Here is a 27,396-nt window from a genome sequence, read left to right as displayed (position 1 = left end):
CTTCCCTCCATACTTACAGTCTTGCCTTCTTACACTCTTTTTCCCACAGTGAACACTATTCTTTTCAAATGTAGTTCAGATTATGTCACTTCTCTGTACAAAAGCTCCTCTCGAAGGCTTTCTATCTCCCCCCAATTAAAAGCCAAGTTCTCATCATGACTTACAAAGTTCCACATGACCTGGATCTTCCACCTCTATGACTTCACACCTTGCCCCATTCCCATCGCTCCCTCCACTCCAGACCCACTGTCAGTGACTGGAAGACTCTATCTCCTTATAGGGCATTCCTCTTGCTATTCCTTTTCCCTCTTTTCCTCTGTTCCTTCCATGACCACCCTATAAAATGGTACCCTCCTACTCTACTCTCCTTATCTTCATATATTTTTCTTCTTAGCCATTATGGCCACCTGCAGCATTATTTATAAACATTCTCTTACAGTCTGTCTCCCCCCACAAGCAGGTGGGACTTTGTTGGCAGGCACTCTCTTTTGTTTATTACATTTACCATATTCCTAGTACTTGAAGAATAGCTGGCACACTGGAGTGGCTTAACAAATATTGATTGAATGAATAAATAAATAATCAACCTTACTTTTCCCACCTCCATCCCACACTCAGAAGACTTCTACTTCAGAGTGTCTTGAGATTTAGGGCTAGGAATACTTCCATTTTCTGCCTCTGTACATCCAAATGTATTTGCATTTGTCTTCACTTTCTTTCTCCTCTTCTTAGACAAAAGGATACCCTTTCTCCTCACCCTGATTCTCTCACACCACTTCTTTTTGTGTTCTCTTGTATATTGATTTTGCTCTACAAGCCATTTCTTTCCTCTCAGCTAATAGTTTTCCGTCAGTTTGCAAACATTTTCAAATCCTTCCCACCTACTGTGAAAACAAATAAACAAAAAACTTTTCTCCAACTCTATATCCCTTTTAGCTACTATCCTGTTTCTGTTCTTCCCTTTATACACAGATACTCAAAAGAACTGTCTACTGAGATTGGCAAAGAGTTAGTACACATGCTTTCCACTTTTTGCCTTCTGTAGACATTGCTGATTAATCCCAGTGCCATTTCCCAAACTCTATAACCCAACCTCAGAATCTTCTTTTAACACAGTATTCCAGGTGGCCATTCGCAACCAGAGTTGGCACTTGGTATGACACCTGCTTGCCACCTCTGGAGCTTATTCTTGTCTTAATTTTCTCACCTCCCTGCTCAAACAATTATAATAAATATTCTGACTTCCTAATGGTTAAATGCAATGGACTCTTTCCAATCCTCATTTTAATTTATCTTTTTGAAATTCTCTCCAGTATTGGCTTTATAAACTCGTGCTTGTTGTTATTGTTTTTAATTCTTTTCCTCCTAGTGTCCTTTGGAGATGCTCTTTGTATCTTTCCTCTAAAATGTTTATCTTTGTCTACCCAGGGATTCTTGACTTGGGATGAATGATTTGCTAGAGAATCCATGGATGGACTTAAGGGGTTTGTTGTGTGTATGCAAAATTAAGTTTTTCTTGTATGGGTATTTCTAGCTAGAGCAGCTATAGCTCTTATCCAATTCAAAAGAGGATTAAGGATGACTGCTACCTGTTCCTCTGGGTAATCTTGCCCAAGCTCATGGCTTCAGCCACCAGCATCATACAAGTGAGAGCACAAAAGGGTTCAAGTCAGACAAACCCATGTCCATATTCCAGTTTCCCCTTTTTGAAGCTGTGTGACTGGGAATATTACCCAACCTCTCTGAAACTTGGTTTGTTCAACTATAAAATGATGGAAATAAGCCCTAATTTGTAGAGTTATTGTAACCAAGATGTCATTTGTAAAGCCCCTGGTGTCTTGTGGTAGTCAGTAAGTGATAGCTGTTATGAGGCAGTCCTAAACATCTTGGTCTCTAAAGCACACAAGCTTCTCAGCTTGCAGAGCCTCTCTGCCCCAATTTTGTGGTAGGTTTCCATTTTTAGGGTTCTGTTTCACTGGAGCAATAAGCATTATGCAACTCACACGTTATCAATTGACTCTGCTTTTATTAACGCATTTATTAACACAAACATCTAAGACAGCTGCAGAGAGCACTAAATCCATTGTTTCTGCACAAAATTTAGAAAATTGGAATTGGGCACTTATATAAATTTTAATCAGACTGAGAGATGTTTATAAATTGGCTTCCAGTATTTATCTGGTGCAATCAAAATAACACACTTTCAAAGATGTTAATAAACATGACAGAAACCAAATTATTCATTATATACAATTTAAGAAAAATTGGTTGGGCAGTAAAAATGGTTTTTGCATTCTTTAAAAGATGTGTGTTTTCAAAACAGTGGAAGCTGAGCAGGTGTCTCTACTCATGTGTATTCCATGTATTTATTGTATCCTATTAAACATATGTTTGTAAACTTATTTATTTGCACCTTCCTGATTCCACGCCACTTGGTGAAAAGGCTTGGAGATGTAGTATGTTTTAGAAGTTTGATACACATTTATATCCAAAAGTGTAAGTCCTTTAAATCAGGGTCCCCCGGATCGGTACCAGTCCATGGCCTGTTAGGAACCAGGCCGCACAGCAGGAGGTGTGCGGCGGGAGAGCGAGCGAAGCTTCATCTGTATTTACAGCCGCTCCCAATCACTCGCATTACTGCCTGAGCTCCGCCTCCTGTCAGATCAGTGGTGGTATTAGATTCTCTTAGGAGTGCGAACCCTACTAATTAACTGTGCATGAGAGGGATCTAGGTTGCACACTCCTTATGAGAATCTAATGTCTGATGATCTGAGGTGGAGCTGAGGCAGTGATGCTAGTGCTGGGGAGCAGCTGCAAATACAGATTATCATTAGCAGAGAGGTTTGACTGCACAGAGACTATAATAAATCAATTGCTTGCAGATTCATATCAAAACACTCTCAGTGAGTGGCAAGTGAAAACAGGCTCAGGGCTCCCACTGATTCTGCATTATGGTGAGTTGTATAATTACTTCATTATATATTACAATGTAATAATAATAGAAATAAAGTGCACAATAAATGTAATGCACTTGAGTCATCCCAAAACCATCCCCCCACCCCGGTCTGTGGAAAAATTGTCTTCCACGAAACCAGTCCCTGGTGCCAAAAAGGTTGGGGACCACTGCTTTAAATGGCATTATAAAATAATACAGCTAAATCAAAAAACCCAAATATTTTGGCCTGCAAAATTGCAAAGATTCCCAGCAAACTCAACTGAGCAGGGATCCCCAGTGTACGTGGAACCATAACCTCCTATAGGTGGTGCTTGACTCTAAAACTCTCCTGCCCCTGTCTCTACCCCAACCCTACTCCTAGAAATGATGTGGGGCATACACAGAAGGTGAATTTAAAAACCTTACTTATTGAATTTTAAAGAATAGTTTTAAGAATTTTTCAGATTCTTCCAAGTAACTAAAAACACCCTGAATTGGGAGAAAGTTGGAATATGGAATTCAAAATCACTGACCTAGATCTTTGAGTGAATGAATCTAGTATGGAAAAAATTTGACTTAAGGTTCTGTTTAAAAGTTTTCTGCAGTGAATTAGGTATCTTGCTAATAAATATTTTTATAATCAAGACATGAGAGTAGCAAAATTTTGTGAAGTCTAGAAAACTCTAAAGATAGAAATAATTACTCATAATTCCACCACCCAGAGATAACCACTATTTTCATATATTTTTTCTCTCTTCCTCCCTCTCTCCCTTTCTGTCTCCTTTCTCCCTTCCTTCCTTCCTTCTCTCTCTTCCTTTCTTTCTTCTTTCTTTCTCTTTCTCTCTTCATATAGATAGATTTACAAATATATGTCTGAATAAATACATATGTATACACATGTAGAATTATATCCTAGAAAATATATAGAATCTGTATTTTATATACTACAATATCAATAAATAAAATATATGAAGTTTATAATTGGCATAACGCTGCATTATCCATGTTGTATCATAAGGAAATAATCATAATAGTCAAATATTTATATAGAAATATGTAAACACTGTTTATAATACCAAAAATCAACCTCAGTGGAATATTAGGCATCCAGTACAATTTAATATTGTAAATTAATGCATAAATGAAGTCTTTATCTTTCTTATGCTCTGTATGTGAAATTTTTAATGACAAAAAATGCACATGATAAAATTCTTTACTTTTCTTATGTTCCCATTATGAACATTTAATCATAAGAAAGCTAAAAATATTATGGTTTTAGAAAATATAATAATGTTTTAAAGTTATTTTGGGAAGGACTTAATTTGCTTTAAAATGAGTAAATCTTTAAATAAGTCATGTTATTTATTTACAAAAGGCAAATATCATGGAAGAAATCTTCCAAGTTTTGAATGAATTTTTGTTTTCTTTACATTGAACCCAACAAAACCATCTCCATGTTTGCTCTTGCTCTCTTTCTCTTTCAAATTAAAAAACAGACATCCACCAGGCTTGCGACTATAGCTATTTATTTTCCTCTTGAGTAGAATATGACTTTTCTTTCCCAGAATTAAAACCACCAAGGATTAAGTATTTCTCAAAAGAAAACCTTAAATTGATATAGTCTAATTCATATTATGTGACCGTGGCTAAGGTAAGAGTTATTAATATCTATCCTGTAGGGTAACACAACAGGCAATATAAATTATGAATAATGTTTGTCTCAGTCAAACACGTAGGAGTCTTTAGAAGAATGAGCAGCTTATAGACGTTGAGAGATTATGCAGTCTTTGCAAAGCCATTTTTTTTTTTTTTTTTTTTTTTGCGGTACGCGGGCCTCTCACTGTTGTGGCCTCTCCCGTTGCGGAGCACAGGCTCCGGACGCGCAGGCTCAGTGGCCGTGGCTCACGGGCCCAGCCGCTCTGCGGCATGTAGGATCTTCCCGGAAAAGGGCACGAACTCATGTCCCCTGCATCGGCAGGAGGACTCTCAATCACTACGCCACCAGGGAAGCCCCTGCAAAGCCATTTTTTAATTAACGCACATAATCTGTATTGCTTTATTTCTTCAATTGCTTTCCTCCGTAGTTTAGCATTTGCATATTAATTTGCTTTTAAAATTAATAGCCACTTTTTATCTAAATTTGAATTAGTTGAATGAATTGTTGGTGTTGGTTTTATAGCCTACTTTAAATTGCCATGCTATAATTGTGGAGCATTTTATAATTTAAAAAGTAATTTGATATAATATTCTCACGTTAGTTAGATGTGGAGGTTTAATCAAACTAGGGAGTGATTTTTCTTCAAGATAGCACTCTCATGCTTTTTGTTCTGAGGCACATATGTAGGTATCTAAATCCTCCTCTGATGCCTCTTGCAGGCTTCTGCCTTAGTTCCGTCTCTATTATCTGAAGAAGATTCCACTGAGGGAGGAGACTTCCTCTTTGACATAGAAGTGTTTATTCTGCAGTGAGCAGAAGCCAAGAGATTAAGAAGCTACATTTTGAAAATACAACCCTGTAATGTAAGGAAAGTCAACTTTCTAATGGTTCTCTAAAAATATTGTAAATCATTTTTGGATCAGTCAAAATATTCTCACCTTTCAGCAATTCAGTGATTGTTTCTGAAGCACCTTATAACTTAGGCACTGGGGTATTGGGAATTAAATGTGAAGGGAGGATGAGCAGGATTCCTGCTTCCTGGCTGCAAGTGTAGAGTACATCTGTTCTATTTACTGGCACAGACTTTAGGTCAAACCGCGACTCTTGAAAGGTTAAGTGATCCCATTGAGATGGTTCCACGATAGGATTCCTGTTGGTCCTCAGAACCTCTGCCACCAGAATAATCCTGTTGCCACTCAAAGTTCCTGTGATGTCATTCTAAAGCTTTACCTGGGTGCTTACTTCAGGTGCTATTTTCTTCTGAAAAGAAAAATAAGCTTGACATCTGAATATGTGGATTTGAGAATTTTCAAGAGATAATAAAGTTATGGTAATCATAGTCAAATGATCCTTTTAGACAGGAAGGGTTCCAAAATGCAAAATCATAGAAATTATTATTTTGAAGTATTTTTTCTTTCGATTCAAGACAATGAAATAAATCTGAATCTGAGGGTACTAAAAGTGGTAGTGAAGGTTGAGTTTCTTAATGGTGAGTTTCTAAGTTATTGAAGTGATTTCTTTCTAATTACCTTGAAGCAGAGTTAGCACCTTTTAGAGTTGCATGAGCAATACTAATCAAGTTTTTGTAAGTGAAGGCAATTTTATTTAAAATGTATCACAGTAAAGTAAGTGTATCACAGCCCTCAGTCACCAGGGAGTTTCTGAGATGCTCTTCTTGAGCTCTTGTCTACTCTTCCTCTATGCTCTGCTCTCCTGCGGGGGAAGCTAACACTTCTACACCCACTGAAACCACTCCTCCATCACTTCGCTCATTTAGCCAGATGGCTCTACTACCATGACTACAGGACTCCAGCTGCTAGACTGTTTTCTTACAGGTATTCTGGGTGTCTCCTAGTGAATAGTTTGTTATATCACATGCAGTGAGAAGACTTGGTGTAGGCAGTCCTGGAATCTTGTGTATAATTTGTAAGTCTTACATTGTGTAATCCACATTTTAGGGAGTGTTGCCAGATTTTCCATGTTGTATACATCATTTTTCTGGAAAGCCTCTCTACTAACCCACTTCCATCTCTCTTTTTCATGTTCCCCACCCTACACATACACACATACATATACACACACACCAAACACACCTGAAATTCATATCACATGTTAAGGTAATCTGAGTTCCCTGATGCTACACACTTTCCAATGCCTATGTAAAAGTGAACTTTTTAATCTCACTGTCATTTACTATTTGTTCTCACTATCATTAACATAAAATTCATAATACAATGTATATTTGTATATAATAACATACAAATTTATACACACATTGTGCTAAAATCATTTGTTCGACGTAATGGCAGAAATGCCACTTTTTGAAGGCAGACAGGAAAAGCCTATAATTTGTAAAACAACCATAGGAATAAAAAAATCTCAGCAATGATGCTAAAATATATTCCTTTGAAGAAATTCTTTCTGATTTTAGAGAATCCTATGTTTTAATTTTTACAAAAAAAACCCAAAAACAAAAAAAACCTAAGACAGGTAATGTATTCTGAGGTTCTTAAAAAGATGCATGTTCACATTTCTGAGTTTGCATTAGTTTAAAAGTTCGGAAAGATCAGAAGCTTAAAGTATCCAGAGAGAGAGTGAGAATGTAAGTGCAAGTGAGAATATATTATAATTTCATCCATTACGTGGATCTGGGAAGATCCATATTTACATGGAGGTGAACAGCCCTGCACTTGTAGGTTCTCCATGTTTAGAGCTGATGTTAGGGCTGTCTGTCGCCCTCAAGAAGCTTTTTTTTTTATTAATTAATTTTATTTATTTATTTTTGGCTGCATCGGGTCTTCGTTGCTGCACATGGGCTTTCTCTAGTTGCGGTGAGCGGGGGCTACTCTTTGTTGCGTTGCGCGGGCTTCTCAATGCTATAGCTTCTCTTGTTGTGGAGCACGGACTCTAGGTGCACAGGCTCAGTAGTTGTGGCTCATGGGCTCTAGAGCACAGTCTCAGTAGTTGTGGTGCACGGGCTTAGTTGCTCTGCAGCATGTGGGATCTTCCTGGACCAGGGCTTGAAACCCATGTCACCTTCATTGACAGGTGGATTCTTAACCACTGCACCACCAGGGAAGCCCCCTCAAGAAGCTTTGCTAGCCTGGTTTCTGTACAGGTGTCAGTTGAGAGGCTGGGTGCCTGCTGGTCCTAGGTCTGCATCTGGAAGCAGAGATTCTCACTGTTGTAGCCCAGGAGTGGTTGGAAAGTTTAGTGCCCACTCACGCAAAGAGTGCCCTGGGACTACTGTTGATCTGAGCAAGTCTGCATATAACTGTGAGTTTAAACTTCCAGAGTGAAAGGCAAAATGGCCTGGTATGAGCTTTGGAATCAGTTTTGGGTTTAAATTCTGGCTTTTCCAACTATAGGCTGTGTGATTTTTAGCTTATTTCTATGAGCTTCAGTTTCTTCATTTATAAAACGCGAGGTAGTTATAAGGAATAACTGGAGTAACATATCCAGAGTTGCCTGGAGCTCAGTAAGGAGTGAATGAATGGTATTTTCTTTCTCCCTCTCCATCACTAAAGAGTCAGGAGTGGGGTGAGTAACATCCACAGTAACTTGGTGTAGCTCCTCTTCCTGGTTTGATTAGATAAAATCTAGCCAACCACATTTTCAGACAAAGTTCTTGGAAATCATCTGTTTTATCCCCAGTCAGTTAGAAGGCAAGTACCTAGAGAAATTCCAAGCCTGGAGAGGGACTGAGAGAGAAAGAGAGTCTTCTCTGGGAGTTGGATTAGGTCCATGCTATTTTGTGTAATACCCAGTGGCTGATAGAATGAGATAATACATCATTTATTTTTTTTAAATTCCCTAACTCGGTGTGAACTTTTTCTTTCATCTCATCTTACACAAAACCCAACTGGAGATTTTAAGAAGGTGATATGTAATCAATACTTTTATTCACAGGTGATTTTCCTTTAGTGAAAAGCATTTGCAGTTATGCTGCTTGGAAATTTTTATCACCTTAAGCAACAAAAAAGTAACATTCAAAGTAAATCCGATTGACCAGAGGTTACATAATCTATTGATTGTATGAGGAGTTATGATGCACTTTAGTTGAGCCAAAGATCTCTCATATCTGTTTAAAAATGCCGTTAGGCTAGATTATGCAGAGCAAAAGATAGATGGTTATTTTTTTAAATTGATGTAAAATATTATTGAAACAATGAGAAATTTAAAGTGTCAGTGAATTCTAAAACTAAAATATCTGCCTCTTTTTTCTTCACTTTGTGCCATCTCTGAATATACAGCTCATAAAAATAGTCTGTGCTAGAAGACCTTCCCTTTATGTAACCCAGTCATTATTATAATGTGAGATGTTATTTCACCTTTTGCCTTCTCTTTCTCCATTTTAATTCTAGAGCATACTAAAATTCTTGAGTCATTTTGGAATTACACAAAATGACCATAATATCAAGATTTTAGATAAATAGCATAGAGTGAAAATATTAAGATATAACATAATTTTTTAAAAAACACAAGTGAGATTTGTCAGTAGTTAGGTATTATCTTCAGAAATATTTTGAAAAGATATTCAGAACTAGTTTAACTTTTAGTACTGAAACTATTCACTTAAGAAACAATTTTGTAATTCTTTTTCTTTTTTTCTTCTTTTCAATTTCAGGGTCAGCCTGGTCCTGAGGTAAGTGAACTATTTTTCTTCTAACAAATCAATTTCAATTAGGATTTTCCCAGTGTGGAAGTTTTTCTGCAATTCTCTTCAAAGGATATAAAAAAGTTATGAACCAGTAATCATGACACCACACAGTAGACCATATATTTCCCAGGAGTAAAGCTTCAGGGCCTCTTAAGGGTTGTATGAGCCACATCAGCTGTTGGACCAGATGGCAAGTTTAACAATGTACTATCATATAAACAAAAACTCTTAACTGATCTGAGACAGTGCCACAGGACTTTCATGTAAGATAAAATGATTTAATAGTAGATGTCAGGTATGAACTTGTTTGCGTGAAGTACTGATTAATCATTACTATAATGTTGTAAATACACACAGATTGATTATTTAGATTGTGATCCTACCAGCTACTTTTGATTCATTATAGACAGATATTGAATTCATTCTACATTTCAATATAAACTAACTGCTGAAGATATGGTTTATAATTAAATGTGAATGTAGTCAACAGACAGGCTTTTGGCCCTAAATCATAATGAAGAAAATGAGGAAATATTAGGGAGGGGAGGAATTGTAGTCAGTAGGAATCTAGAGAGAAGTAAATGCCATTATTAATGTTTTACCTTTAACACTATAATACTTGTAAATAACGTAGTTATTTATTGAGTTCCCTTTACATCTCTTTCCCCTCGATATACTGAATGTTATTTCTGTCCTAGATTGTTTTGTAAATAAATGATTTTCATGATATCTTTGTTAATCAATATCATAAATTGTCTATCGTGTGCTAATTCTCATACTAGACCATGATAATATTATTTATAGTTTTTATGAGCTCTGAATTTAAGGATGTCCAACGAAATAAACAAAAATGCCTTCAGGAGAACAGTCCTTTTCACACTACTCATGAGAAATATCTTGAAAAGTAATTAATTTATATTCACATCAGAGAATACTCTATTTATAATTTTCACTCTTATATTCTAAGTTATCTCAAGCTAATTATTGGAGGGAAAAAAACCCACAAAAGAAAGTTGTAGTTTATTCCCTAAATTTGAAACTGCTACATTATAATGAGATGAAGACAAAGTAAAAGGTGCTTTGCATGCTTTATTTTATTTAATACTACAATAGCCCTGAAAGTATTATTATCTTAGATCTAGATCTAAGAGATATGTATTTTTAATCCCTTCTTATTCTGTATATATACATATCTCTATATATCTGTGCGTGTGAACCTATAAGAATATATATATATATATAATATATATACTCATATATAAAACATATGAGGAACCTAGGAGAGACAGTGTAGAGCTTGTCTCAGAATCTCCCCACTGAGGATAGGGAAATTGATGCATTTATGCACTGATTTCCCATCCTTCATTGGTAAGAGTCGTGCCTGGGTGTTAACTCCCTGGCACTTCTGGCCTGCCCCAGAAGGTACAGCACACTCCAGCTACTCGAGGAATGCAGGAAGCAGTAGGAACATATGGGACCTTTATTCTAGCACCGTCTTGGAGGGAGGCAGTGGTGTGTGTTGGCACCTACATCTGCTACAACATCCAAGTGCAAGAGTCCTATAGACAAAACAGAGCGGAAAACTCAGATATGGATATAAAGACTTGGAAAACTGGACAAAAAACAGCATTAAAAGCATATTAATTAATGAGACTTTAAAGAGGTTAACTGTAAAAGGAAGAACATGGTCATAATAAATCTTGACTACACAGCCACAGTGAATGAGCAGAAGAAAGATGATACACCAGCACAGAAAGCCAAGAATGGTCAGAACCAGGAACACCTATGGATGGATCACTGTAGCTAAGATTTGAAAGTATATCATGGCACTTCAGAATACCTTCATAGCAAGTCTTATATTTACTATGGCTCTTCAGAAAAATAGTCTACCTAACTGCCTATACTTGAAATTTTTGGAAACTTTGAAGGATAGGACTGGCATTTTCAAAAGGTGATCTGCTCTGGTTTTCCTTCATTTTGGCTACAATTTTGCTTTTAGTGGACACTCAAGTCACATGATCATTTCTTCCAAAATGCCTTCCTCGTGTCACAGCAAAAGGAAAGCAATGGATTCAGGAAGGATAGGTATGAGGGGAAATGAGAAGACAAGAGATATCCTCACACTGTCTTTCTATGCCATGAAAAATAGGCAAAGAGTTTTGTTGCTATGTCCCCAAGGAAAAGTCTGACCTACCTCTTATCCCTACATCATTATAGTATTTTTCAGAAGAAACTTCCAATTTTAGATTTTAAATTAGAGAATTCTTAATGAAGTTTTCACTTAGCACTAGATGATTGTTAACTTTGTTCTGCTTGTTATTCGTATGCAAATGTTTATGTCAATGAGCATTTTCTTGCATAGGTTGAACATTACCACCTCATCTTATTCACATTGTTATATGATGCAAAACTCTTCCTTAGACAGTGAAACTCAGTTCTGCTTCTTCGATATCACACATTATTTAGTAAGGACTTCCAGATTAACAGGGTTTTATTTTGCAGACCAGTGGGAAAAAGGGAAAATGTCTTATAATCAAGGAGTTCTGATCATCTTCCTAAAATTGAAGACAGCTTGGCTGGACTTAGCTTAAATTGCTAAAAAATTGCAAAGACTAGAAAGCTAAATAGCAGTGAACACTGTTACAGTGACAGTATGAAATTGAATATGAAAATAGGCCCTAAGGAAGAGAGGTAAATCTATGCATTTACCTAAATGGGTGAGAAAATGGCTCTTGATGAGGGAAATGAGATGGTGAAAGGATATAAGAAAGAAAAAAAGGCAGTTCTAGCAGCTGTGGCTAAGATGGGAAAAGAGGCAGGGGAATGAATGGAGAGAATATTGCTGTAAACCCACTGAATCAGAGGAAATCAAATTCTTGGAGAGGAAAAGGGATGGGTTAGAGTAAATAATGTCACAAAGACTTGATAAAATGATTGGGTAGAAAGAGAAAAAAGAACAAATGGCAACAGAGAGTAAGGAAGGGAAGAAAGAAGGGAAAGAAATTAGAAGAAAAAACAGATGAACATTTGTATTTCAACCTAGAGGTAATGGGAATTATTCAGGGGGTGGGGCAAAATTAATCTATTGACATGAAAGTCACCCTGATATATTTTTCATAAATTCATATTAACATAATTCATTTCAATAACTCAAGTATCTATTTTACCTCTATTAGGTACAAGGCACAAATGGTAAGGCTGTGAAATTGTGAACAAGACAGACTCAGTCTCTGTTATTTTAATATTCATAGTCAAGTAGAATGTCAAAGTTCTGTCAATTCTGCAGACCCACCATTCCAAGGATGACTAACCACACGTGCAAGACCTGCTCTGTGTCTGTACATCTGGTTAATCCCCAGGTTTCCTTGGGACCTTGGACATGAAGCATTTAAGGAGGCCTTTTTCCAACATGCAGGTGACCCAGCATCAATGCCATTGCTCTAAGTGTAGTCCTGGTGCCATGCCTTTGGTCTAATAATTGGGTTTCTGCCCAGATCTAGGCACCCCTCTTCTGATGACTGAGTCCTTTCCTGGTTCCTCATGCCTATATTCCCTTTCTCTGTTACCATCTTCATCCCAGGTCCTCCATTTCCTTTCTTCTCTACTGCCGGGTATTACAGTCATGGTGTGCATGCTCTGTGCAGCCTTGTTCATGGCTGACTGAACAGTTAGCTGCCTCTAGCTCATTGCCTACCTGACAGGGACTCTCCATTTCTATTTCTCTTGACCATGACTTCTCCATTGCCATTCTGCCCACTGTGAACACATGCCTGTTGCCTGGCCAGTCACTGCTGCAAGGGAGCTGAGTCAAGAAAGTGAACATTTAGCTTTTTCCTGTCTGTATAGTGGAGACATCAACAGTTGGGACTGAGTGTAGCATCAACCAATATCAACATATATATGTCTTTTTCTATCACGGTTCTGATTATGTCATTCTTCTGACTCCCAAACTTTGAATCTCAGTATGACTACCATTTAGTTCCTTACCTGACATTCAAATCCTTTGATTTGTCCTGTTTTTCTAGCACTATCACCCACTGATTTTTCATTAAATTTCTTTCTGGATGTCAGTTTGCACAATGCTTCATCCAAACTGAATCAAAACATTTACTTTTTTCTCTTCAAATATGTTTTCCTTTATTTGTCTTTTCTTAAACCAGTCTTTTCTCCAGAACTGCTTCTCTCCTAGCCCCTAGATACACTTAGTTTCCACACATCCAAATATGATAACCCTTCATACTTACGTGTTACTTCTTCCATCAGGATGTCATTACTCTCCCTTAGCTGAATGTAATTTCTTCCTTTAGCTGAATCCCCACAGCATTTTATCTGTACACCATTTTATATTACTTTACACTTAAAACAGAAGGGTCATAGATAGCAAAGCCAGACAGCTCATAAGTCAAACCCTAGCTCTTCCACTTAGAAGCTCTGTGATCTTGGGCAAGTTACTCAATCACTCTGAGTCTCATTTCCCCCATCTCTAAAGCAGAGATGATCATGTCTTATCCCAACAAAGGGTGTGAGGATTGAAATAACACATGTATAACTTCTAACACAGTTTAGTACATGACAGGCACTCAGTAAACATTAATTCACTCCCTCCCTTTGCCTCTTTCTATTGTATCATAGTTATTCATAAACATATTTTCTCTCTTCATTACTAGCTTTTATGATCTTCAAGAGTGGGATCTATGCTTTCTTCAATCTTTACTATCCTCCACAACACCTTAGTTCCTTGTATGTAGTAGAAGTTCAAGAAATCTTATTGAGTTGCAAATGGTATATACAAGAGCTTAAGGAAAAGGAAGCTGAGGAGGAGGGAAAACTATCAGCTTTTCATAATTCTAAATGCCCAGTCAATAATACCATTAGTCATCAATAATACCATGTAAAACTGCCCTGAGGTTTCTAAGTTCTGAGATTTTTCTGAACAGGTATTAATGTTAATATCTCACATCCACATGGTTTGGAGGGTTTGGATGCCTTCGTTTCCTTTCATGATAGTAGTTTATTCATGTTGATATTTAATCTTTGGTGAAAATAAACAAATAGCATTAGCCCAGGACTATACTTATGATGTATTACTTTATTTTGTAATAATTTATCTGTAGGATTCAAAGCTTGGATCTGATTTTTAACAATCAAGACAGCTACAGAAAGTAGTTCGTGGTGGTTGTAACACCACATTGCTTAAGCAATAATATTCTCCCACTAATAACTTAATACAAATTGTAGGAACTAGTCGTTTTTTAAAAAAAACCTCCTCAGGATTCTATCTTGTACACTTTATAAAATATAATGGCCTTCTCTTCACCCCAAATAATTCCATCAGTATATTCAATAATGAAACCATTATATTAATGATTGGTACCCCTTCTATATCAAGGGCACTTCTTTTGCATAAAATTTTTAGAATTTTAAAGCCCTCCTCATAACTTCCCTTTGGAGTTGCATGTGAACATATAGGAGATATAGTTCCCTTAGGAATTTGGAGGACTAAAGCTGCGTGCATGGTGTAATTCTGTATTACACAGTGAGAAAAAAATGCAAGAGGAAACCACAGGCAAATACCACCAGACAACTGCACATGGAGGCGTGTGCCTCCCATTTGTACTTGTTCAGATGCACTTGAAAAGAAATGGAAGATGTCACTTTGCCTTTTTTCCCCAAATCCCTTTTTACTTTTTGTTGTTGTTGTTGTTCTGATATTGTCATTGCCATTTCAGAACGTTTTACTAAAATTTAAAAAATAAAGCTGTGTGTACCTTGTAAGGAATTATTCCTGAAAAAAATACTATATTTAGGGACAGTATTTAGCTTTCCATTCATATGTTTTTAATTATATATTAAGCTCCTTCTAACCTAACACTTTAGCAATTCCCATATTTCAAGTTTGTGTTCCAGCCTTTGTCAGATCCATATAACCTGACTTGGGAGCAGGGGGAGGACATATACATTCTCCAAGAAATTTGAAATGAATGTGTCTGTGACTGCATGCATGCATGCATGCGTGCGTGTGCATGTGCATGTGCTTGTGTGCGTGTGTGTATGTGTACAGAGAGTCTTTATTTTACTCACTACATAATAGAACTGTCATATTAAATTAGTAGTGTAGTCTATTCTGGATAAATCATGTTAGACCTGATAAAGTATTATCATGCCCCATTATCTGTACTTTATGTGGTGGTTATATGATAAAGAAAATGATTATAAAAGTCTTAATGTTTTAGTTTTTGTGGTATTTTATTAAGTAAATGGTTAACATGATATTAAAGGCTCCATTGTACTCCAAATAGCTTATACCATTAAGAGTACATACAACAGCTTATTTATTTTACTATAACCATATCTCTTTGTTTTTACATGGTCATTTGTGTATTGAATTGGTGTAACATTATCCCAAAGTTTAATTTTACCTTAGAATTCTTTCCTACTGAAATTAATTAAAGAACTTCTCTTGCCAACTTTATGCTTTGTTTTCTACCAAATATATTCCTTTTAATTCTATCTGAATAAAGGTGAGTAACACAAAGCCTTTCATGAATAATTAATCTGACATTGATTTGCATACATAGAAGCTGTTATCATTCCCCAAACTTACTCATTTTTATATCTCAATTTTTTAATACAGTGTTGATATATAGAACAAGCACAATAATGTTTTGTTGAATAAATGTATATATTTAATAATTTAGATTTAAAGCTAATTTTATATTCATTTGATGATGAAATGACTGAAAGAACTGAAAATATCAGCTTTAACAGTCCACTTTTTAAATTTTATTTTATTTTTTTAATTTTGGCTGGCTGGGTCTTCGTTGCAGCACATGGGCTTCTCTAGTTGTGATGCTCAGGCTTAGCTGCCCTGTGGCATGTGGGATCTTAGTTCCCCAACCAGGGATCGAACCCATGTCCCCTGCACTGGAAGGCGGATTCTTAACCACTGGAACACGAGGGAAGTCCCAACAATCCACTTTAAAAGGAGCATATGGAATACATTGGATAAGGTTAAGGAGATGGGCTCCATGGGCAGACACCTGGGTTTACAGCCTGGTCTACAACTTACAAGCTGCCTGACTTTGGGCAAGTTATTTTTTTCCTTCAGTTTTTCAATGTAAAATAAGGATGGTTGGTTTGACTTAATACATGATTTAATGAAGCACTTGGAACAGGGTATGGCACATATAAGTGTTATTATTGAATCTAAACACCTACATACATACCTTCTCACATAAGCATTCACACTGAGACAGAGTCATGAAGATATGTTACCCTTATAGTGATACTTCTGCTGGATAAACATCCAATAGAATAATGGCCTCAAAAGATAGAGGTTTAGGATAAGTAGTTTAATCTTAAAATTAAGAAATTCATGAAAAATGATTCACTGTTAGATATACTTATTGTATATATTCTGTATCTAAAACAAACATTTATGTGTCTAATTCTTTCTAAAGGTATTGAAAAGTTTTAGTTAGAAATATTGTTCTTCATAGAATTTTATGATACTAATTTTCCATCCAAGGGCAAGGCATATACGAATGTAAGAATATCAGTTTTATCTCATAATACTATATAAATTTAATTCAATCCAAATCCAAAACCCAAGAGGACTTTTTAAAGGAATTTAGTAAGCTGGCTATACAATTCATATGAAAGAGGAAGGGAGCCAAGTGGCCAAGAATGTTTTGAAATAAAAAGAAAAATGAGGGAAGACTTTCCCTACTAGTTATTGGAACACTGAATCTACAGTATAAACTTAGTTTACTAACATACTGTAAGACTTCTGCTCCTAGAAAAAAATATGTAAAACAACAGTTTTAAGGCATTGGACAACAGGCAGCACAGAGAAGGAAAACAAAAAAGGTGAACCCTAAGATTGCCCAAACCTACTGCCTGGAGAGAATTTCTCAGCTGCAGTACAGCAATGAGCACCTAAACAGAGTGGTCTCTGACCCTTGGGGAGGTCAGGGCAGCTGGAATTTGTGGGGCAGGTGAGAGAGCAAAGAGCCACATGGAGAGAGCTCAGAAGGTCCGCAGAGAGTCCCCCTTGATAGCTCAGCACAGTACTCATCAGTACATGTGTGTCTTAGCTCAGGCTGCTACAACAACATGCCATAGACCGGGTGGCTTATACTACAAACCTTTATTTCTCTAGAGCCATTATTTTGTAATAACTTTAAATGGAGTATAATCTATAAACATCGAATTGATATGTTGTACACCTGAAACTAATATAATATTGTAAATTAACTATACTTCAATAAAAAGTTTTTTAAAAAAAGAAATATTGGCTTTCACTGGTGGCGCAGTGGATGAGAGTCGCCTGCCGATACAGGGGACACGGGTTCGTGCCCCGGTCTGGGAGGAGCCCACATGCCGTGGAGCGGCTAGGCCTGTGAGCCATGGCCGCTGAGCCTGCGCGTCCGAAGCCTGTGCTCCGCAACGAGAGAGGCCACAACGGTGAGAGCCCCATGTATCGCAAAAAAATAATAATAAATAAATAAATAAATAAATAAATAAATATTTTCTTCAGTGAATTAAAACTAATTCAGTTTGAAGTGTTTCAAACTTTAAAAATTTTATTTATAAATTTTCTCAAGTTTATTATATATGCACATGTAATTTCTCACATATGTTTTTATGGATTTCTTTGAGAATTTTGATATCCTATGAGAATTCTTTTTTTGTTTGCTTGTTTGTTTTGCGGTATGCGGGCCTCTCACTGTTGTGGCCTCTCCCATTGTGGAGCACAGGCTCCGGATGTGCAGGCTCAGCGGCCATGGCTCACGGGCCCAGCCGCTCCACGGCATGTGGGATCTTCTCAGACCGGGGCATGAACCCGTGTCCCCTGCATCGGCAGGTGGACTCTCAACCACTGCGCCACCAGGGAAGCCCATGATATCCTATGAGAATTCTTAATAGGCTAAAGTTATTTTCTCTCTGAATATCTCCAGTCATATTTCAATTGATATGATATATTTCATACAAAATATATTCTTTGGATCATGTAGAGATTACAATGGAAGAATGCTATTAGATAATAGGTAGAAAGATAGCTCCAGAAACATTTTATTCTATCTTCTTTCTTTTGGATAGACCTCATTTAAACCTAGTTTAAACAATGGCTGAAGTGACTCAGTATTGAAAATGTGGGGAGAGAGAAAATAGAATATACTCTTTCTAAAAGCTTGGAGTCACAGGCAGGAGGGAGAAGAGAGCCAAAAATATCTGCCCATGTTTGAGACGTGAGAAAAAAAAAATCTTTCATTGAACAGAGTTCATTTTGTCTTCAAGAGACTGTGCAAAGTTGTTTATTCCTTTTGCTGTTAGCTCTTCTGGAACTAGTCATGAGTCCACAAATGAGAAATGGTAGTGACCTTGAAAGGCACAATTTCTAGCTGAAGTCACACATATCCTCATAAGCATTAATTGGGAGCATGTTGGACATACAGTTATCTGTGACTTTTTGATTGTCAACAGGCTATTCAGAGAATATTACTTTTGGCCCTGATGTCCTGTTAGAAACCTCTGTTGCAAGAAATCTGCTAATATATTTATTGGATACTTACCATGTATAAGGTACAAAGCTACACATTTGAATTAGTAAGAGAGGAGGGGAAGAGAAATACTATTTACAGAAGACCATACGTTCTTTTAATTACTTCCTACTACTCCCAGATGAGCTAACTATTGTTTGTTCCATCTTACAGGTGTAGAAACTGAGGCTCAGAGAGGTTAACTGACCTGCCAAAGGTCCCATGCTTGTAGATATTAAAGCCTCCAAAGTTAGCATTTGTAACATTTCCCTCTCTTACATATTGATCTCTTCCTGCCCTCAAGGGCCCTAGTAGTTTAGCATGAAGCATACGTCTTATACCTAATGAGCACGAGCTAAGTTTTATAAAAGAGTTACAAGTGCTTTAGGAGTTCAAAACCAGGGAAAGAACATATCCAAAAGAGGGTCAGGTAAAGCTCAGGGAAGAGAGGTCACTGAGATGAGCCATCAATGACTAGCAATAATAATAGTGGGATTGTAGAGGAGGCAAAGATGGGACTTTTACTGCAAGGACTAATGTTTCTTTCAGAAACTCAGATTCCTACTGTGTTTTTTTCCAAGTAGCTCCATAGCTCAGGTTGCCAGGTAAGAAGTTTCAAGAAAGTTATGCTATCGTTATTCTAAGCAAAATGATAACTGATGATGTTTATTCAGCAGAAAGAATGGCATAAGCAAAGGTACAGAAAGTGAGGAGAGTGAGGGGCATTCTGTCAACAGCTGGTATTCAAGGCTGACTGGCGGAGAGGATCCTTAAGGGAATAGAGGCAGAGGTGGCATGGGGGATAAAGCAGAAAAAGAAAGTTAGAAGCAGATAATAGGGGACTTTGGAATAAAGATGCAGACATAGAGAATGATCTTGAGGACACGGGGAGGGGGAAGGGTAAGCTGGGACGAAGTGAGAGAGTGGCATGGACATATATACACTACCAAATGTAAAGTAGATAGCTAGTGGGAAGCAGCCACATAGCACAGGGAGATCAGCTCGGTGCTCTGTGACCACCTAGAGGGGTGGGATAAGGAGTGTGGGAGGGATACACAAGAGGGAGGAGATATGGGGATGTATGTATATGTATAGCTGATTCACTTTGTTATACAGCAGAAACTAACACACCATTGTAAAGCAATTATACTCCAATAAAGATGTTTTAAAAAAATAAAAAATACATAAATAAAATAAAATGAGACAATAGAGGACTTTGGACACAAGCAGAAGCTAGCGCTTTATTTGCTAGAGATCAGAAGGGTCATCTAAACTAAATTTTTAATTATATAACTACTTCTTTGGGGAATTCTCAAGCTTATTTAAAAGGAAGAGAAAATAGTGTCATAAACTGCCCAAGACCCCTCAACCAGCTTCAAGAATTACCAAAGACTAATCTTGTTTCATGAATCCCTTCCTCTCATTTATTTTGTTTTGCTTTGTTTTTTTGATGATGTATTTAAAAGCAAAACCTAGATATCACGGCATTGCATCTGCAAATACTGAAATATGAATCTCTAACTGATAAGACCTTTCTGTAACATATCCATCACTTCATTATTGACCCTAATAAAATTAATAATAACTCTTTAAATATCATCATACCCAGTCCATATTCAAATTTCCCCAATTATCTAAAAAATGTCTCTATAGATGGTTTGAATCAAGATGTAAAGCCCACACTTGGAATTTAATTGCTATAACTCTTCAGTCTCTTTTATTCTATAGTCATCTTCCTCCTCTTTTTATGTTTTCATGTCATCAGTTTTTTCAGGGCATTCATCCTATTTATAGAATGCCCCACATTCTGGATTGGTCTGACTTCCTTATGGTGCTTTTTAGCTTATTCTCTTATCTTCTGTATTTCTTGTAAATATCTTTTGCAAGTTCTATTTAGAGGTTTGATTAGGTTCTGGTTCAATTTTCAGAAAGAGTCTCTTATAAAGGTGTAATATGCTTCTTATTTCATCATACCAAGAGACATAAAATATTTGGTTGATTGGCAGGTCAGTGGTATGGCCTGCTTTCCCAAAACCTGTCACCTAATAGCTTTTGCATCCATGGAGGTTCATTGCCTATAACAACTTTCTCAGAGTGGATTACAAATGAGCCATTGATGTTTTTTGAGCTGAGGAATGATATGTTTAGAAATGCACTTTAGAAAACATAGCCTGCCAAAAGAATGTAAGAGGAAGTAGAGTAAAGGAAGACCAAAGATGCTTATAGACTATTCTTGTTTTCCAGGCACAAGGGTACTAGCAACAAACATGGAAAGCTATATTCAAAGGATTTTGGGGAGAATGAATATAGGACTTGTCAATAGATCCTATTTACTGAATCAAACGAAACACTGAGCTTTTAGGCTTGCAGGAGTAGCAGTGTGTTACCAAAAATAGGGAAGTCAGAAGTCATGATTGGCTTGCAGTAGAAACTGAGAAGTTTGGTTGGAAAATGTTGAGTTTGAGCTGATGATGGCCTCTCTTGGCTTAGACATCTGATGAGCAGTTGAGAATGCAGGATTGCAGCTTGGAAAAGAATTTAGGACATAATTCAGGTAATAGGTAAAGCCAAATAGTGTATTTGATAGCTGATGAAGGGAGAAAAGTGAAAAGACAAAAGGTTTAGAAACAAATCTGGGCAATCTTGACATTTATGGGCTTTGTCAACCCTCCCTCCTCAAAGCTGTGGTTTATTTAGTTTTAGTTTAGCCCAGGGTGACTCCTTTCCAGGGCCCCAGTGACTGGCTCAGCAGTTTCCCTTCCCATAGCTCAGCTTTCTTCTTCCTCATGGAAAGAAATGCCCTCAAGACGAATATGTATTTCAACTCATGTTACTTTATTTTTCCCAAAGCTAGAATGTAAAAATATGCCTTCTACTCTACTACTTACTTTCTCTTCCCTCAAATTCAATTTCCTTTCTTTCTGTGACCAGTCTATTACTTAGGGAAGTTCAATGGAGATGGTAGGAAGAAGTCATGACCTTAGAATGAGGGAATGGAGGGCAAAGGCAACTTTTCTTTCCTTTGACTTTAGGAGAGGGGGAATGAACATGTTTGGAGACCAAGGAGAAGAATCCAAGGGAACCGTAATGGGGTTTATTTAGTTTTATTTTATTATTCTTTATTGAAGTGTAGTTTATTTACAGTGTATTAATTTCTGCTGTACAGCAAAGCGATTCAGTTATATATACAATTCTTTTATATATATATATATATTCTTTTCCATTATGGTTTATCATAGGATACTGAATATAGTTCTCTGGGCTATACAGTAGGGCCTTGTTGTTTATGCATTCAATATATAATAGCTCACACCTGCTAATCCCAACCTCCCACTCCATCCCTCCCCAAAACCCCCTCCCCCCTGGCAACCACAAGTCTGTTCTCTATGTCCGTTAAGTCTGTTTCTGTTTCATAGACAGGTTCATTTGTATCATATTTTAGATTCCACATATAAGTGATATCATATGATATTTGTCTTTCTCTTTCTGATTTACTTCACTTAGTATGATAATCTCTAGTTGCAACCATGTTGCTGCAAATGGCATTATTTTGTTCATTTTTATGGCTGAGTAGTATTCCATTGTATATATGTACCACATCTTCTTTGTCCATTCATCTGTCAATGGACATTTAAGTTGTTTCCATGTCTTGGCTATTGTGAGTAGTGCTGCTATGACCATAGGGGTGCTTGTATCTGTTTGGATTAGAGTTTTGTCTGGATTTTTGCCTAGGAGTGGGATTGCTGGATCATTATGGTAATTCTATTTTTAGTTTTCTGAGGAACCTCCATACTGTTTTCCATAATGACTGTACCAACTTACATTCCCACCAACAGTGTAGGAGGGTTCCCTTTTCTCTACATCCTCTCCAGCATTTGTTATTTGCAGAATTTTTAATGATGGCTGTTCTGACCAGTGTGAGGTGATACCTCATTGTAGTTTTTTTTTTTTTGTGGTACGTGGACCTCTCACTGTTGTGGCCTCTCCCATTGCGGAGCACAGGCTCTGGACGCGCAGGCTCAGTGGCCATGGCTCACGGGCCCAGCCGCTCCGCGGCATGTGGGATCTTCCCAGACCGGGGCACGAACCCGTGTCCCCTGCATTGGCAGGCAGACTTTCAACCACTGCGCCACCAGGGAAACCCTTCATTGTAGTTTTGATCTGCATTTCTCTAATAATTAGTGATGTTGAGCAGCTTTTTATGTGCCTTTTGGCCATTTGTATTTCTTCTTTGGAGAAATGTTTGTTTAGGTCTTCTTGTGCCCATTTTTTTATTGGGTTTGTTTGTTTGTTTGTTTTTTGCTGTTGAGTTGTATGAGCTATTTGTATATTTTGGAAATTAAGCCAAGAGAACTTGTTGAAGAGACAAGTGAGAGCAACAATGAAGAGCAGGGCGAGGGTGGGAGAATAGGTATGATAGTCCCTTCACTCCCAGGAGAGAGGAGGTGAAGATATAAGAAAATCTGGAGATGGAGACTGTGGTAGTTGTAGAAGCTTACATTAAAGCTTTTGCTCTGTTTAGTCATTAGCTGAGAATGAGGGAGATTGAGCTTCTAATTTACATAGGAAGCTCAGGAACCACAGAGGAACCCTGAGATTCAGGATCTCCCAGACTCATCTGACAGTTGTTTTTTCCATCCCTTCTGTGTATCTCTTTAGACTCAAAGGGGACATCCTACCCTCATCCCTGGATCGTATTCAGTTGCCCTGCACAAAATCAATATTGCTCTATGAGATACTACAAGTGAAGTCAAGAATCAAAGTGACCTTCAAACCAGGCTTTCTTAAATAGTCTGGGAAAAATTATTTGGGGACAGCATAGTAGGCAACATGAAGAAATCAATGATTGTAAATTAAACTCCAGGTTTAAAGATGGATGTTACCTCTGAATACCTTTGAATTATATTGAGGACACTAAGAGTATTATAGGATAGTTTACACCATTAGCTGTAAAATCACAGCGGCTACTATGGGCATTTAGAGAGCAAGTTGATACTTTCTTTCCACAAAAGGAATGTTTAGGATTCCAAGTCTTTCACCATGGAGTTCATTTTATTTGACCTCTTAAAAATAAGTTTTTTAAAAAGAGCAAAGTTAAACAAATAAAAAGTTTTAGCAATCTTTAAAAATATTTAGATGTAAGGAATGATTCTAGAAAGAAGGGACCTCTTGGTTATGATTGGCAGAAGCAGTAATTTGGCTGTCTTTGATTTGTATTGCATTAGAAAAGAAAGCCAGAGTGAGCTTCCCTGATTACTGCTGTTTTATAAGCCCTTAACTCCATTGAGCTACATCAGCCTAACTTTCAAGAGTCCTCTTTTAATGTTTGGTTTTTATAAATTTTCTTTTAGTGCTAGACCTCACTAATTGTTTCCTTATGGCAGCTGCTTATGATTTAAGACTGATCATGGGTACGTATAGTCCCTCGTTCAAGGCTCAAGCTGACATCACAAAAGAACTTATAATTACCATCTTACTACAGAAAATGCCCAGAAATAAGAGCTGTAAAAAGTAGCTTCTCAATAAGTGGGGCTGGTTGTGATATTATAAATTTCTGTTTATACCGACCTCCGTTTCTGCTTGGTTTCTTTTAATCTTCAATGCAAAACGAAAGGTGTAAAGTCTGAAGCTATAAATCTGTTTATAGCTGTAATTCCCTTCCCTGGCTTAGCAGAGTTTGACACTATAATAAACATGGTTCTTCTGCAGCAACATTGAATCTGGTTCTTGTATATTTCTTTTATATGTTGCTGCTTTGAACACAGAGAGTTTTATTGCATTCTTGTCTTTCTGGGTGTTTTGATTCAGCGAGAATTGATTATCTACTGTATGCTAGGGGCGACCAGGTAGTTCCAGGACCTAAAGTTTAGTCTTGTTTAGTCATTAAAGTAGTATGGTTAAAACAATTAAGTGTTTTTGTTTTGCTTTGTTTCATTTGGTAATATTTCCTGTGCATTGAAGTAAACTATATTAAACCCACATATTCTTGAAATGTTTTCAACCTTCCACCTAATACATTTCTCACTGCATTGCCTTTTGATTTTAGGAAATCAGTATGTTTACTTTCTTCATCCTCAGGTCAAGTATCTGAAAAAGAAATTTAATTTTATGTTTCACATGGTTAAAATATTTAAAATATTGAGTGTGTGCTTCAAAATCATTACCATTAGTAGATCAGGCATTCTACAAGTTGCTTTGTGGACAGTATTTCATTTAAGCAAAGAGTAAGCATTGTTTTCCCCATTTTTCAGATGAAGAAACTGAGGCTCAAAGAGATTAATTAATCTGCTAAAGATCACACAGGTGATCACAACCAGGATTTCAGTCTGGATCTGTTTGATTCTAAACCTTGAGCTCTTAATCACCAAGATAACTTATGTATTTTATTTTAAAATAATTCCCCCAAATTATACTTTCCTTTTTATTTTTTACTCTTTTCTGTAGCATTTGAAAAGAAATTATACAGAAGCACACACACACACACACACACACACTCAATGATCTATACTTATGTATAGGAACTCGTACATTTTCATGTTAGGTTTTCCATAAAAAGCTTTAAATTTACACATTACTTAAATTTACACATTACTTGGAAGTCTGTGAAACAAACAAAAAAATTGGTGATTTGAGAAAGAAATGTCCCTAAAACTATATTATGCCAGTAAAGCAGAAAACGATATATATGAGTTCAAGGTTGAGGTATACACTTGGAAGAACACATGTTCACATTTTAGTTAGAGGTGAACCTATGCTAACTGCAATTTATTTAGAAGCAAGGTAGACTTACCCACATGTAAATAGCTAGGGTCCCTATTTTTCCACTAAGTAGTAGATTTTTCCATTGCTAATACTATTTGCAGTATGATTTTGTGCAGTTTCAGAAACATGCTAAGAACCAAGTTACCAAATTCAGTTTCTTCATGCCTATATGATTTGAGTATCTATCTCATTGGCACAATGGGCCAAGTTAATGATACAGTCAGGGATGTATCTTGCCATCAGTAGAACTGAGGCTTCTATCCTACTGTTCAAGGGAACATTGGCTACTTTGTGTTTCCTTCCTCCCTGGGAGACTGTGAATATTGATAAAGTAATGTTTGCAAGGGTGCCTGAGCACACAGACATCAAACATACAGTGGCTACTGAGGTTGTGCTGTGCTTCTAGAGAACGGTCGTGCAGCAGACTCTGTCTTCATTATCCTTAAAATATTAAGGAAATTATGGCTTTTAAAATATAGTAATTCCATGTTAAGTTTACAGTTTAAAAAGTAGAGGAAAGGAATGTACTTTATTCATAAGTTAACATTAGAAGAAAGATGACTTCTGCATGGTGGCAGCACAGTATGGCCACCATATTATATTATCACCCATGCTCCTTTTACCCAACAGTGATGATAGAGAATTCTCTCTCTCTCAGCTATTTCTGATTAGGTCAGCCAAATCTTCTAATACTCTGCTTGGATTTGAAAAACATCCCTAAAACTAGATTTCACACTTTATATGGTTCACTTGGCTCTGGAGCTGCTGTGTTTATCAGGATTGAATCAGCTTAGGCCAACACTTTTCTTCAAATGCACTAAATTGTGAACTTCAAGTGAACAGAACTTCTTCAACCATGTTGATGATCTGTCAATGGCCCCCATGTCCAATCAGTTAACTTTGCTGTTGGTTCTGCCTCAGAAATGTCTCGTAAATCTAAAACTTTTCCTGCGTCCTGATTGTCGTGATCTTAATTCAGATCTTTGCAATCTCTCGCTTGGACCAAGGCAACAACTTCCTAAGAAGAATAGCATTCCATGCTCTCTGAGTTCCATAAGGCACACTTGATCTCAGCACCCCCTTGTTAAATCGATGACAGAATCCAGCCCAGGGACCTGGGTATTGTTAGCCGGTCTTCTCAAATCTCTTTCCTGCTATTCCCTATCTCCACTCTCCACACCACATATGTTCTTACCACTCTGAACCCCTCATCTGATGGCAGGATGTACTCTCACACGTCTGCACATTCATCCCTTCTGCCTGAACAGCCTCACTCCTCCCCAGTCCCCCTTATTCCGGCCAACTTTCAAGAGCCAGTTCCAATGTCATCTTTTTAATTCCTGCTCTCCTACCTTCATTCCTGTCTGTACTCCTACAACACAGCATTTATTCCACTAGTTATAATTATATTTACATATCTATCCTCCAGACTCGGAGCACATTGCCTAGCTGATAGTTGGCCATAAATGCTTAGAATATGAATATGAATATGTATTTCCTCATAATTCTACAGGAATGCAAAGATTCATCAGGACAAGAATTGTTATATTTCAAAAATACAAATGATCTACACTTTTCTGGGATAGAAATCATAACTTCATTCATATTTCAGCACCTCTGGCTGTCAGGAATTTCCAGGGTTTACTCCCTTTTCATTTTTCTACCTTTAGCGGAATTTAATTTTGTTTTCATGATTGCCGTCTTGTAAAAATCACTCCCTTTTTAGCCGTTGCCATTTCAAAGTAGACAAAATTTACAGTTCTAGTGAGTAAAAGTCCTTTATTGGGCTATCCAACCCCTATGACTATATCTGTCTTTTCCAGCTATATTTCAATTACTT

At 37.1% G+C, this 27,396-nt stretch overlaps 1 protein-coding gene across 1 annotated transcript in view; it reads left to right on the top strand.

The window, feature by feature from the left end:
• COL25A1 (collagen type XXV alpha 1 chain) overlaps nucleotides 1-27,396 on the top strand; it is a 482,146-nt gene that overhangs the window by 302,015 nt on the left and 152,735 nt on the right. Inside the window, exon 5 of the mRNA XM_060088451.1 lies at nucleotides 9,220-9,237. Coding sequence (XP_059944434.1) covers nucleotides 9,220-9,237 — 18 coding nt within the window. The remainder of the gene's footprint in view (nucleotides 1-9,219; nucleotides 9,238-27,396) is intronic.

This window comes from Mesoplodon densirostris, chromosome 1 (assembly GCF_025265405.1).
Source record: "Mesoplodon densirostris isolate mMesDen1 chromosome 1, mMesDen1 primary haplotype, whole genome shotgun sequence".
Lineage (NCBI taxonomy): Eukaryota > Metazoa > Chordata > Mammalia > Artiodactyla > Ziphiidae > Mesoplodon > Mesoplodon densirostris.
Note: the sequence above shows the minus strand (reverse complement) of the source record. Positions and strands in the feature narration are given on the sequence as shown.